The 14,762-nt window shown below is 36.2% G+C and overlaps 2 protein-coding genes across 3 annotated transcripts in view; both read left to right on the top strand.

Moving 5' to 3' along the window:
- meak7 (MTOR associated protein, eak-7 homolog) overlaps window positions 1–14,762 on the top strand; it is a 514,074-nt gene that overhangs the window by 438,481 nt on the left and 60,831 nt on the right. The window lies entirely within an intron of this gene.
- Window positions 70–14,129, top strand: LOC114657235 (1-phosphatidylinositol 4,5-bisphosphate phosphodiesterase gamma-2-like). Its single transcript, XM_028808961.2, has 7 exons — window positions 70–220; window positions 1,076–1,169; window positions 10,758–10,964; window positions 11,260–11,399; window positions 11,570–11,684; window positions 13,560–13,727; window positions 13,853–14,129. Exons 1-7 carry the CDS (start codon window positions 80–82, stop codon window positions 13,945–13,947), a joined length of 960 nt encoding a protein of 319 aa, XP_028664794.2. The 5' UTR covers window positions 70–79; the 3' UTR covers window positions 13,948–14,129.

The following is a 14,762-nucleotide window of genomic DNA, read 5'->3' as shown; positions in this document are numbered from 1 at the left end:
AATAATTAGGTGAGTGTGATGCTTAAAATTAGTGTATCTTTGTCACACCTATGTAGCTAAATCACAACTGAAGAAGGGGATGCATTTTGTATTCACCCTGAACCCATCTTTGGATGCCGGACTGCCCATAGACTTTGCTACAAAAACCGTGGAAGAGCAGTTTGAGTGGTACCAGATGCTGTGGAAGATCATGCAGAAAAATCTGTGCCAGCAATTCAAGGTGCAGTGTGTTTTAAACTCTCTGTACTAAAACCATTCTATTTCATAAAATATTCGGATGATATGGAATTCATATTTAGCTCATTCATAATTTATTGATATGGTAAATAATGAATGTTTTATCTAATGATGCATATTTTCCTTACACTAATATATTTTGTACAAAACAAAGGACAGCAGCTTAATATCTTGTGCTTGCTCTTGGTCAGAGTATTAGCACTACAGTTGTTTAAAGGCAATTGTAATGATTGTGGCACCTATATAAAAGTAATGAACATAGAAAAAAAAATGTAAAAGATTCATAGAGTGCTATAATGGACAACAGAGTTTGATATTAGAGATTAGGAGCAGCACAGTATCACTTTTATAGCACATACAAAATAAATGTAGACATGGTGATCAAGAATAAAAATGAGGGAAATAAGAAGCAACAAAAATTAGCTTGTCAATGTAGCTTGGCTTCACTGAATTGCAATTGACTGCCATCTCTGTAGGTATCACTAATGGGCTAGCCAATCATCCAATCTTTGCTTATAACAGCGCATAAAATCAAGATTAAATCGTCAACAATTTTTCAGTACATCATATGAATTACTTTCAACAGGACATTCCAAAATGTACTCGCTTGAAAGAAATGGAGCCAAGCAAATCTGTGCTGATCACTTTGAAGTCATATGATATATGGTACAGTTTTTTAGTCTAAAATATATATAAAAGTGAAAAAAATAAATGTGTACATGCCTAACCCAAAATGCATTTCACTTTCTTAATTACCATTACTGAGTATAATCTAGAGCTGACATGATACAATGAATTTCACTGTCTTTACCAGTAACAAGATGCTTTCTTGAGACAGATCACAATAAGCGAAAAGAAGGACCTTGTTGCCGCTGAAATGTCTGACCTTGCTGTTTACTGCCAACCAAAGATCAAAGACTTGGAATGTTTTGGTATGTAATCTGATGTACTGGTTCATTTCTATCCATAAATGTCAGTGATTTAATGAAGCAGAGATGTAGCTATATTGCTTCAAAAGGTAGACTTCCATTTGGACCAGTCCCATTTTCAAAGTCTGCAATATCTGAGTAAATGATGTTCAAGTAGTGTATAAAGTAGATATAATTATTGGAAAAAATAAGTAAAAGTTTATTTTATAATGAAAAATCAAAAAGTCACTTAATGTTTATTGTACTGAGCATGTGCCAAAACATTATGAATCTGGTTTATTTTCTTCTACTTTTCTTCCATTAACAGATTTTTCTTTTTTTGTTAATAATTGTAGGTTCTGCCATTCTTAAACAGTTCAAATGTAATATATCAAGAAACTAAAATCTTATACTTTAATGAAGACTAGAGCACTTGGAAATGTATTACTTTAATGGAAGAAGCTTAGCACACAGTAGAGCAAATTAATAAAGCAATTATTTCACAGGACCTCACTAGACCTTAGCCAGTACTTCCACTTCTATGTCTGCCCAGCCAGGCATCTCTTGTATAGTCATTTCTTCCCCAACACTTCTAGACTCTTTGGCTGATAGTAACGGAAGAAAAAAAAGCTACAAAGTTAAAATGACCTGGCAGGGAAGAATGAAAGCAATAAGAAGCCATGAAACTAAATACATTCTGTTAGCTGCAAGGATTGGCTTCCAGCTGAAGTTACTGCAGTCCTCCAAATGTCAATACCCTTGCTTTAAAGGATTCAGTTCTTATACCGTAGTCAGAAGCTTGTTTGAAAAACTTTTCATGGTTCTCTGCCAGTTCTGTGTGTCTCTGATGGGCTTTTGCTGCATTGGTTACATGGTACTCAATCTTTTATTACTTAACTAGTTAAGCCTCTAGCATGCGCAAAGCACACCAATTCTAGAGTCATATATTAAATTGGGGTCAGGTAATTAAAAAGAATGACCCAGAGAAGGGGATGTGAGGTAATGTGAGGTATGCAACTTCTGTGATAGTTGGAACAGAGAAATCTAGCCCAGCAAAAAGCAGGTTCAAGGCATTTGCTATCTTTCGATCTTCACTTGAATTTAATACAGGAGTCCCATCCCTTTATATATTCTAAAGATTTATCATTGATTTCTGTGTTATCCCTTCCGTACTTCTCTTATCAGTCTGGCTCCTGCTGGATTGAGTCTGAGTTATTTTTTTAAAAGTTTCCTGTCTTCACTAGTTTTAGAAAAAAATGTCAGCTAATAGTCATCCTAATTCTCCATCTTCTTTCCTCTTGTCTCAATGTTCATGTCTCCCGACCATTGTGGTTCTTGTGCATGCCGTACTTGTGTCTATATTTTCTACTTCTCAGTCTCCCCATTGATGTGTTTTGATAAGAGCTATTTATGTTTCTGAGCATTTTTCTTTCACCAGTATGATTTAGCCATTGTTTACTGGCACATTAACAAAATTAATAGTCACTCCCAACACAAAAGCATACAAGTATAGGTTGAATTCTTTTTAAATTGTGATATTTGAATATTTTCAAAGAATTTTGGTAGTCCAATAGCAGGCATTACTGGTCCAATATTGGATTATGCAAGACCTCAGGTGGAAAAGGATTAATCTTGTTTATTGTTGAGTTCTTTACCAGTTTTTTCTGTAATCTGACAGTCATTTCTACCTCAAGTTCAAATGATGAATTTTCAGATTGTCCCTCCTTTTCCTTCGTATTTCATTATTTGGCCTAACCTGTGGGGTATAGACCCAGGTCCCCAATGACAACGTCAGACATCACCCAACAAAATGCAATCAGTAATGGGTAAGGAAAGAAAAATAAGAGCAAGAAATACAATTCTACTGACCAATCTTGTCTGACAACTGTCTCTCCAGAATAAGACATATAGTATCGATAACTTGACATCTTGCAAGCATTTCTAGTCTGGGTCATTGTTCCACCACCACAGCTTTAAAGACGAATGTTTTTTTTCTGTTCTTTTAATGTACATGCACCACTTTCACCAGCATGTGGCACCTGGAAGTGCAAATAACATCCTTAAACAAAACTAGGTCATGTTGGAAAGTTGACACAAAGGTGTAATATGCATTGCAGACACAGATTCTACAGAATTGGACACAACCTGATTTAATGCATGGCTTTTCTACTCTAAAGGTAGCACACAGTAGTGTACAAAGACATTTAGGTAGGCAGAGGAGCAAAATTAAATTATCTCAGATTCAACTCTATGCCCATGTGCTTTTTTTTTAAATAATTTAAATTTATTTAACATATAATTTGTAACTGATGTAATCTCAAACCTGAAACCCAGTGACCCAGCAAAGCCCAAAAGGTCCTGGCATTGCTGTCCACCACTTCGTTTGTTTAAGTTTGTTCTCATAAGAACTGCAGTGCTATATGTCTCTTCCATTTTCATCTCACTGTCCCAAAATCTCTTGTTTATTTTGGCTTGTAATTGATTGGCAGTGTATGCTGGATTTCATGAATAGATGTGAATGATTATTCATAATAAAAATGTGCAAAAATTTCAATCCAAACAGTCAGTTAGTCATTTTCAAACCCACTTAGTTCTGAACAGGATCTGGTGGAACCTACCCAACCAACATTGGGCACAAGGCAGGAACAAACCCTAGATAGAGTGCCAGTTCATCGCAGGTCAAAAACACAGAAACATATTAGGGCCAACTTAGGATCACCAGTTCATCTAACCTGCTTACCTTTGGACTGTGGGATGAAAACGGAGCACCCAAAGGAAATTCCCACAGACAAAGGGAGAACATACAAATTCACACATGGAAAACCCAGAATGTGAACCCAGGCCTCCTTACAGTGAGACAGAAGGACAAACACTGCTCCACCATGCCGCCCAATACAAACAGTTAATTTATATATTTATCCAATTGATAAATAAAGTTTCTAAAAAGGTTAGAAAGTCTCAAAATTTCAACTACAGGTTTTTTTTATGTTTACGAAAACTGGGGCAGGGCAAGATGGTAGAAAAGCCATCATTTTAGTTATTTCTCACTATAGGGATAATGCTTATAACTAAAACGTTGCAAGAAAAATTAAAACAACACTATGCAGTTTAGTTCATATAAAGCATTACGATAAGAATTGTGATATAAAATGTTATGTACTGTATAAGTAAATGGCAGATTCAAATCTTTTGTTTATATTTAAATAGTTCACACAAAATGCAGATAAAAGGTAAAAAAGGCTCAATTGTATATTATTATATAACATTAATTTAATTATATTATTATAAATATATTACATTTATATAATTCCAATAAGTCAAAGAACATGTTTAGAAATATTCATAACAATTGGTTGTGCAAGCAAAGAACTATAGTGAGGAACAATTAAATGATACATTTTATCACTAAAAATGTGAAATCCAGCCAATATATACACATTTATAATAACATCTCAATTCTAGTAGTGTCATAAAGTAAAGAGTTCCATCTTTTCAATAATGCATAGTAAGGATACGTTTTTTCTGATCATAATATGAACACATGGTAGATTTACAGGTAGCAGACAGACGATCCAGATATATTTGTGTATGAAGATACTATGAAAGATACAATAATATTTAAGCAATCTAAAAACTGCCTATAGGACTTCATTTGTACCAAGGACCAACACGAAGTGACCTCCTTATGCCTGCAAGCTTAACTCACTCTTACAGCTGGGCCACATCATTTTCTGGTTCGTGGCAGCAGGAAGTGGCAGGCTCTCCTGTTTTCTGAGGCAACCTCAGTTAATGCCAGCAACACTCCACTCTTAGTAAATACAGAAAAAGTGGCTGACAGTAGACGCTGCTTGAAGGTAAACATTTGCAAGTTTGTGAGTCATGAATCTTACTCAGTGTAATGCCTTGTACAGTTTTAACTTTGCAATAATCAAATTGTGCATTTTAAAGGAGTTATAAGCTATCTGTCCCAATGTTACTATAAATTGAATTGCAATATGCTTTGAAAATGGTGACACTATATCACAACATTTCGGAGGGATTTTGTCTCTCAACTGGTTTGGCAGCATCTGTGAATTTCTCAGCTTGATATGTTGCGCTATGAGCATCTCCATGAAAAGCACATCAAAAATCAAGGAAGTGTGACAAGTTGACACAAAGTCCTAATCACACTGGTCTTCCTAGTTTCCCACTTTGCGAGATGCTACACTGAATATGGGTCGTGAAAGAGAGGAAGTTTATTACTGGTAATAAAGTAATATTTGATCAATTAATGGATACACTTCAAAACTTTTCAAAGAAAATATTGGATTTATGTATGTTCAAAAGGGAAATACAGCACAATTTTGTTGTTGACAAGTAAAAGTAAAATTTCTCTCTTTAGAGTAAAGCAGTTGCCCTTACTTAGCATAAAAGTCAGAAGAACATATCAGCACAATTTAATATAGCTAGCTTTTTGTTACAATGAAGCAATAATAGAGCATGCATACAAGACTATATACAGAGCATTAACAAAGCAAAGAGAATCAGCCGAATAACTAGACAGAGGGACTGAGCTGGGAAGAGAAACTCTAGAGAAGGAGAGGAATGAAAGTCAGTAGGACCAAGGAGAATACATGTGTGTAAATGAGAGGGAAGTCAGTGGAATAGTGAGGATGCAAGGAGTAGAGTTGGCAAAGGTGGAAGAGTTTAAATACTTGGGATCAACAGTATAGAATAATGGGGATTGTGGAAGAGAGGTGAAAAAGAGAGTGCAGACAGGGTGAAATGAGTGGAGAAGAGTGTCAGGAGTGATTTGTGACAGACTGATATCAGCAAGAGTGAAAGAGAAGGTCTACAGGATGGTAGTGAGACCAGCTATGTTATATGGGTTGGAGATGGTGGCACTGACCAGAAAGCAGGAGACAGAGCTGGAGGTAGCAGAGTTAAAGATGTTAAGATTTGCAGTGGGTGTGACGAGGATGGATAGGATTAGAAATGAGTACATTAGAGAGTCAGCTCAGATTGTGTTGGTTTGGACATGTTGATCATAATATGAACACATGGTAGAGGAGAGATGCTGGGTATATTGGGAGAAGGATGTTAAGTATGGAGCTGCCCCGTGAAAGGAAAAGAGGAAGGCCTAAGAGAAGGTTTATGGATGTAGTGAGAGAGGACATGAAGGTGGTGAGTGTAACAGACCCAAATGCAGAGGACAGGAAGATATGGAAAAAGATGATCAGCTTTGGCGACCCCTAATGGGAGCGGCCAAAGGAAGAACAACAACAACAAAGAGAATGAGAAGTTTTGGAGCATCTGCCGGCAAACCATCATTCAACTGAAGTCTCAAAAACACAGAAATAAAACATCAGTAGAACATTAAGTTGTGTCGTTTCAGACAGGAGTCGGGGTATGACAGCTGGTTAAGACTGTTTCCAGCAGGAAGAGGTGGGTCCAAGTGGATGGATACCAGAAGTGACATCAGTGGTCAAAACTCTATCAGTTTTATGACCTGCAGAAGGACAGAAAAAGAAGGTGTTATTGTATAGTGCCAACCTCTGGAGCAGTGGGGAATTACCATCACCAGAGCCCTTAAACTGTCCCCTATAACATCAACATAATAAACACAATTTTCATATTCTACAGTTCTCACAATGCTATATATTTACAGATATACTATACCAAGGTACATATTTAATAAAAATAATTAATTGATGCAAACCTTAATTTTAAAAATAGCTAGTACAAAAGTACACGTTCATATTTTAAACATATTTTTAAAAGTGATTTTAACCCTTTAAATCCAGCCTCACTTTTGCACATTTTCTGCTACTCTGATTTTACTGGCCATAACTTAGTCATCCTTTATTCAATGTTCATGTGCTATCCTTCAAAATAAAGGTCAAACATTTCTCTTTCAGAATTTTTACATTAGTTATGTTGTACACATATGTTAGAGCAGAATAAGTTTCATAATTAAGTAACATTTTTACCAAAAATACATTATTCTTATTTTTATTGGTTTTCAAACAATATAAAAACATCAGTGAACACTCAGGAAAAAATGTTGTGAAGTATGAGTATTTACAAGCAATATGTCTAGTTTTACTGTTTTAAAGCAGTACAAAAAACAAGAGGTATTGGGGTATGCAATATGGCATTTAAAGTTCAAAACTCTGTACTTTAATTATAGCACTGAGTAAGTGAATGTCTTTTTCAATTTTGCATTATTCTTTGGGCCCAAATCAATAGGCAGACTTTAAATGGTTAAACATGTAACGTGGGAGAGAAGTGGGTCTTCAATTCAAAAGCTTGATCCCATGTGAACCTGTTTCTGCTGCATGTACTGCTCTGATTTTCTAGAAGTATTTATTTAACAATATTTTAGAAAAAATATGTATGTTTTGCCCTATGTAAGCATACAACTGGATGATTTAATGTGTGGGTTATGCAACATAAGTAATGTAGTAGAAAAATAAAATTCAAATTGGATACTGTAACAGCAACAAGAGATACAGTCTCTGGTGAATGGCTCCTAACTACATTTCACTGCAATGCTTCTTTGCAGTTGATTTCTCATCATTTTCTAACCAGTGTTGTGCATGAAATAGGTCAAAAGAGTTCATTGAACAAGCTAATTTTTCTAAGAACAGTGAACTTAACGTAACATATTTGCAAGTGAAGAACTTGAACGTGAGATAGTTCAGTTTTATGAGACATTCTGGATCTGGTTTAGGTCTAGATTAAATGTTTTGTAATGAAGGAGTGGAGCCAAATCCGAATACAGTACAGTATTTGGATAAGCACAAAGAGTGGATTTTTACGAATATTTTTTTCATCCGAATTTTTTGCCATTTTTTTGTATTCAGAAAAAAATAACGTAAAATCAAATAGGCACTGTCTGTGTCTGTCTGCTTGAGCTTAAGCTGCACCCCTGCTGACACGAGCACGTGATGAAGCTCCACTTTCACTTTTAGGAAAATGTCGTACTTTGCGAAGCCACTTTATATTTTTCCCCGTCGGACATGCAATATGTGATGTGAATTTTGACCGGCAGCGTAATAGGTTAGTTCACCTACACGCTGATTCCACAATCACCATTTGTGTCACACAGTTGGAAATAGAGCAGTAATTTATATGTATACTTGCAACTATTTAATTTCTTTTTTGACCTGGAGGATATTAGCATATATGGTTATACGTGTTTGTTGCTGGGTATAACTCAATAAAGTGTATTGAAATAAAAAAAATCTTCATAATTATTGTATTTTATTCAAGAACATTGTCATAGCCTAATATAAGGCATGCAAAATTGAAAAAAGTAAACTCACTCCTTAAAAAATACAAAATGAACTGAACATGTGGTAGTTCAAAATTGAAATGGTGAACTATGAATGTAAATTTGTTCATTTTAATCTGTGTGAACTGAACTTTGAGCGAGTTCTTGTGAGGTGTGAACTTGCACAACACTGCTTCTAATCTACTTTGAGTGAATCTTTTGAAACTTACAATGAAGGAACAATATGGGTATTTGACGCATGTCTAGTTATTTAGCTTTTGTGAATTCTTAGGACTTGCATATAATATAATGAATTATATTATAATCAAATACAAATCATAATGTTCAGACCTTTTCAGAATATATAAATATTTTCAGAAGTACAGTATGTCAACTCCCAGTTTGTAATATTAACTAAAGTAAATAAGAAAGATTATATCCTGAGGCCATCAAATCTTGCCACCCCCTGTTGAACTTATGTTCTCAATAGACAACTGATTTGTGCATTCAAAGATTCAATGTGCTTCTTTTATTCACAATAATTAGCATTTCATTCCATTTATCTGTGTAAAGAAAACATCTGCAAGATTTGAGCAGCTGTTTCTTTTTTTTATTGTTTTACAGTCAGAATACAAGTAGAATAAATGTTAAGGGTCACACCCTGAAGTAAAGCTGGGAATTTCACCAGCAGCCTTGCGGTTCCAAGTCCAGTGTTTTAGCCTCTACAATATACACCGATCGGCCACAACATTAAAGCCACTGACAGGTGAAGTGAACAACATCGCTTATCTTGTTACAATGCCACCTGTCAACAGGGAGTGATATAGTAGGCAGAAAGTGAACAGTTCTTGAAGGTGTGTTTTTGATGTTGTTGGAAGCAGGAAAAATGGGCAAGCATAAGGATCTAAGCTACTTTGACAAGGGCCAAATTGTGACAGCAAGACGACTGGGTCATAGCATTTCCAAAACAGCAGGTCTTGTGGGGTGTTTCCACTATGCAGGAGATAGGACCTACCAACAGTTGTCCAACAGAAAGACAACTGGTGAACTGGGGACAGAGTCATGGGTATCCAAGGCACATTGATGCGTGTAGACACAAATTGCTGCAAAACCTAATCCTAATGTTGGCCATAAGAGAAAAGTGTAAGAACAAACAGTGTATTACTGATTGCTGTGTATTATGCCAAGTAGCAACAGACTGGTCAAAGTGCACAAGTTGAACCCTGTCCATCACCAAAAGTACCTACAATGGACATATGAGCATCAGAATTGGACCATGGAGAAATGAAAGAAGATAGCTTTGACTGATGAATCTAATTTTCATGTGTGTCATTTACTTGGGGAAAAAATGGCAGTAGGATGTGCTGTGGACAGAAGGCAAGCTGGCAGAGGCAGTGTGATGCTCTGGACAATGTTCTGCTGGGAAACCTTAAGTCATTTTATTCATGTGGTTAAATTTATCTGGATGTTATTTTGATACTTTCCACTTTCCTAAAGGCTGTTACAGACCATGTACATCCCTTCATGGCAATGGTATTCCCTGATGGCAGTGGCCTCTTTCTGTCACACTACAAAAATCATTCAGGAAAGGTTTGAGGAACATAACAAAGAGTTCAATGTGTTGACTTGGCCTCCAAATTTCCCAGATCTCGATCCGATCGAATATCTGTGGGTTGTACTGGACAAACAAGTCTGAACTATGGAGACCCCACCTTGCATCTTACAGGAGTTAAAGATCTGTCACTAATGTCTTACTGCCTGATACTGCAGGACGCCTTCAGAGGTCTTGTGGAGTCCATGCCTCAATGGGTCAGAGCTTTTTTGGTGGCATGAAAAGGATTTACACAATATTAGGCATGAGGTTTTAATGTTTGCATTGGTCAGTGTATACTTTCTTATATAGAAACGTCTACTCATGGAAGTGTGTGTGTCTGTTTATCCAGGCTGGAAGTGTGAGGCTATAGCATGAAGCTCAAAGAACCAGCAAGGCCAGCAAGGTGGCCCCAAGTTAACAAGTTGGAAGAAGAAGTCCAAGGCTATAGCATGAGGCCAAAAGAAAGCGACTCCGTTGCCAAAGTGAAACTCGCTTAACCGGTGATAGACAAAAGGGGCAAGAACGTCTGCAAAATGAAACCGCCAACTCTGCATTTCAGTTTTTTTCTGACGATTTCAATAGCATCTAGGAACCCAGGCTTTTTACAGCACGGGCTTACACAGCTAGTATATAATAAATAGCTTTGACACAGAGCTTTTAGCATTTTTGGCATTTTTTTCCTGACAAAGGCTGCTCACAGCAGACATGCCTGTTAAAACGCTAATTATTTCTATGATACAGTCCTGCTTTTACTCTATTACAGACAAATATGACTTCAAAGAGATTCGATCCTTTGCAGAAAACAAGGCTCCTATTGGCAAGAATTGTGCAAGTGAGTTTTTCAAATACAACTGCAAAGCCCTTAGCCGAATCTACCCTAAAGGAGAAAGGCTGGACTCCTCCAATTTTAACCCTTGTCCTTTATGGAAATGTGGATGTCAGATGGTGGCACTTAACTTCCAGTCTCCAGGTAAACCATCCATTACGGAGGCACAAGGTGGCAACGTGATTAGCACTGCTGCCTTCCAACTCTAAAATGTTGGGTTTGCTGGTCTGTGTGGGGTTCTCTACAGACACTCTGTTTTTCCCACATCTCAAAGATGTGATTTAGCTTAATTAGCAGCTCTCATTTGACTTTACATGTGTGAGGAAGTTGAGTTTGGTTCATGTCATGTCGAAATAAATGGGTTTAAAAAAGAAATTGATAAACGACTGGCTTCAAATAAAGTAGATCTGTTTCCATTTTTTCTTTATTTTTAATTTAGATAAATACTTGCAGATCAGCAATGCCTTGTTTAGTCTAAATGGGAAATGTGGTTATGTGTTGAAACCAGAAAAACTGAGAAATAACCAGTACAAAATCCTAAGCAAGAATGGCACAGACAAATGGGTTATACATCTCAAAGTGAGTATTCTTGATTCATTAATATTTTTGTACTTTGGATATCCTTCGTTTATAGTTGTACAGTATATTTCAGTTTATTAAAATGAATCTAAAAATGAGAATTTTTATTGGATATTAGGCATATGAAGGCAATTTTCTCTTTAAACACTTACGCTGATGTATCTTGCAAGGTTATTGCTGCCCGACATTTGCCTAAATCAAGAAAGGCTATCATCAGCCCATTTGTGGTAGTTGAACTCTGTGAAGATAATTCTAAAGAAAATAAATACAAGACATTATTAATAAGTAAGTATTTTAATTATATTCTACATGTATATGGAAGCTTGTAAGCAATGATGGAAAACTGCACTGCTCCTTTTACTGCAGTGTTAGCTACAATTGTCAAAAGTTTCTATACTTGTTGTCTACTAACAGTTGCTAGAAATGGCCTTCTATTTCTAACAGGGCCATCTTAACAGCATTATAGGCCCCCGGGCAAAACAGTGCATTGGGGCCCCTACCTACACAACCGTTCAGCAAGTCACAACATACATAGATTAGCATGAGGCTTCTATGACCGCGGGGCCTCCGGGCAAATTCCCAGCATGCCTATGCATTAAGACAGTCCTGATTTCTAAGCCTCCTTTAAACAAATAACCCTGTGAATGAGCACATTTTTTTGTAGTCATTCAAAATTACATGATTGAAAATGTTTGAATTTCTGTTAAGCTTTGCAGACCCTAGCCAAGGAGTGGGGAAACTAGCCATCAAAAGGAAAAGGGGCAGCATTTCACTGTTATGATTCATGTCATATTGGTTAAAACATAACTTCTCAGAGATACAGTATATAAGATTATTAATATAAGAAAGGAGGGCAAATGGCAGAGTAGTTAGTATTGCCTCCACACCCCTCCAGAGTTGTAAGACCCAAACTCAGTTTGAGAAATTTCTGTGTAGAGTTTGCATTTTCTCCTGCGTTTATGTTTTTTCCCAATTTTTCTTGTTTTCAGCATTAGAAACAAGGCAGGAACCAAACCTGGACACAGTGGCAGCCTATCACATGGTCCACACATGCACATATCCCTGTTTAGAATAGCCCTTTTAATCTAATATGAGGGGGAAATAACTAAAACAAAAACCCTTGCATATACAAGAAACAACTCAATGAGTGGGAGCTGAACCCAGGATCATAGGTTCATAAAGCAACATGATTAATCACCGAGCAACCCAAAGTGTATTACTAATTAAGATCAACACAAGAAAATTAAAATCCTTGATCAAAGGTTCTTTTTCGCCTGCTGGAGACACCACTCGTGACTTGCGATGAGTGAAACAGATAAGTTTACATGAACATGCAGCTTCAGGACAATTCATTTTTTTTTTTTTTTTTTTGTTCTTTATTTTGCCTTATACAATTTCTCGTATTAGGAATTTTGTAGGCGATTTTGCGATTGTGAAATGCAAAATCACTAAAAGGAATTTTTGGAGATTTTTTTGGGTTAGAAAACAAGGAAAAAGCCTTGTTCATATCTGTTGCATCACCAGTGTGCGTAATGCATGTAATTTGTCTCTCACTCTGCACATACAATACAACAAAATGAACTGTTGTGTGCATTTTCTCCCTAGGATAATCTCACAACAAAAGAAGCTGCTCCCCTCCTTCTGTTACGTAGTACCTGCATATTATTGTTTCATGATTCCTCCAGTAGGGGTTAAGGACATGCACTCTCCAAGTTTCAAATTTACTTTCTGTCTCTGATGCTTCTTTAGGATTGCGATCTCCAAGATTGTCATCATAACTGACAAAGTGAGGAATGTACTACCAGAACATGTCTGGCAACTCAACAAGATGTCTACATGTGACAGGAAATAAGCCTTGTGTTATTTTTTTTCACTAGAAATTTATTTTGAAATTTTTTTACAAAGAGAAATCTCAAGTTTTAGTGTCAAGTTTCACTTCAGTTTCGAGTGAATGGTTTTGCGTAAACTACTCTATAAACTGGAATGTCAGTACTCTGCCATTGTTTCATTTGCTGTTTTGCTTTAGCAGTCTACACATCACTGTAGACTAAACACTTTTTTTCTTATGAACAATACATGAAATTTCAAGTTTGCTGCAAAATGTTCTTGAATTTCTAATAAACTCCGTTATTTCAACTACTGTTCTGATTTGGCTTGCAGAAGAAAATGGGCTGAATCCAGTTTGGAAGACCAGACCTGAAATAGTTGAGTTTACTGTGTGTGATCCTCACTGTGCCTTTCTTCACTTTGAGGTAAATGAGGAGGATGTGCTTAGTGAACCCGCTCTTTTGGCACAAGCAACTTTTCCTGTTGTTGGACTCAAAACAGGTAAAATAAATATTTTTTAGTCAGGAAAAATTGTTTTGCCAAATATGAAAATACCAAAATCCATTTTTCTTCTGTTTACAAAATATGTTTTTTTATCAATAACCATTAATGATTTGTTTCTCTAGGTTATAGATCAGTTCCTCTGAAAAATGGATTCAGTGAAGATATCGAACTGGCCTCACTTCTTGTCTTTGTTGAGGTTAAACATTCAAGAATATAAGATTCAGTTAATGGCTTCAAGACAGATCAGTTTAGCAAAAAAAAATCAATGCATTTGGATCAACAAAAATTGAATAAAGATAAATTTTTATACAGGAAAACTGAATTTATTTTGTAAATGCAGAATACATTAATTACAATATGAATTAGGAGGAGAAATGAGAATGTAGGAAGAATTTAAAATGGAGCAGAAGTGGACCAATTGTGTACCATTTAAGAAATTTCCCCTAGTCCTGGTTCACAAACCTTTTTCTTGCACAGAAGGCTTAAGGATTTTGTATATGCTACACGTATTCTACTTAATTTATAGTTTATGGTGAACATTTCAATATCAGAAACCTGAAATCGAGAATAAGAAGTCATGGGATTAATAAAGTATCTATCTATCTATCTATCTATCTATCTATCTATCTATCTATCTATCTATCTATCTATCTATCTATCTATCTATCTATCTATCTATCTATCTATCTATCTATCTATCTATCTATCTATTCTGACACTGTATTTTCTGAACCTGATTGGATTGATTCCATCAGCAGAAGTGTGGGAGAGTTTAGGAGAAGGGGGAGTAGATGTGTTATGACATCTAATGCAGAAGATCTATAAACAGGAAAGAATACCACAGGAGTGGAGGAGCAGTGTGATTATGCCCATTTATAAGGAAAACAGTGATCCGGATTGTGGAAATTATAGAGGGATAAAGCTAATGTCTCACACACAATGGGAATTTGGGAAAGGGTTATAGAGAGAAGGCTTAGGGAAGAGACCACCATAGGTGAGGAGCAGTTTGGTTTTATGCCAGGGAGAGGAACA

Source organism: Erpetoichthys calabaricus, chromosome 9 (genome assembly GCF_900747795.2).
Source record: "Erpetoichthys calabaricus chromosome 9, fErpCal1.3, whole genome shotgun sequence".
Lineage (NCBI taxonomy): Eukaryota > Metazoa > Chordata > Cladistia > Polypteriformes > Polypteridae > Erpetoichthys > Erpetoichthys calabaricus.
The sequence above is the reverse complement of the archived record's forward strand: the minus strand, read 5'-3'. Positions and strand labels throughout refer to the sequence as shown.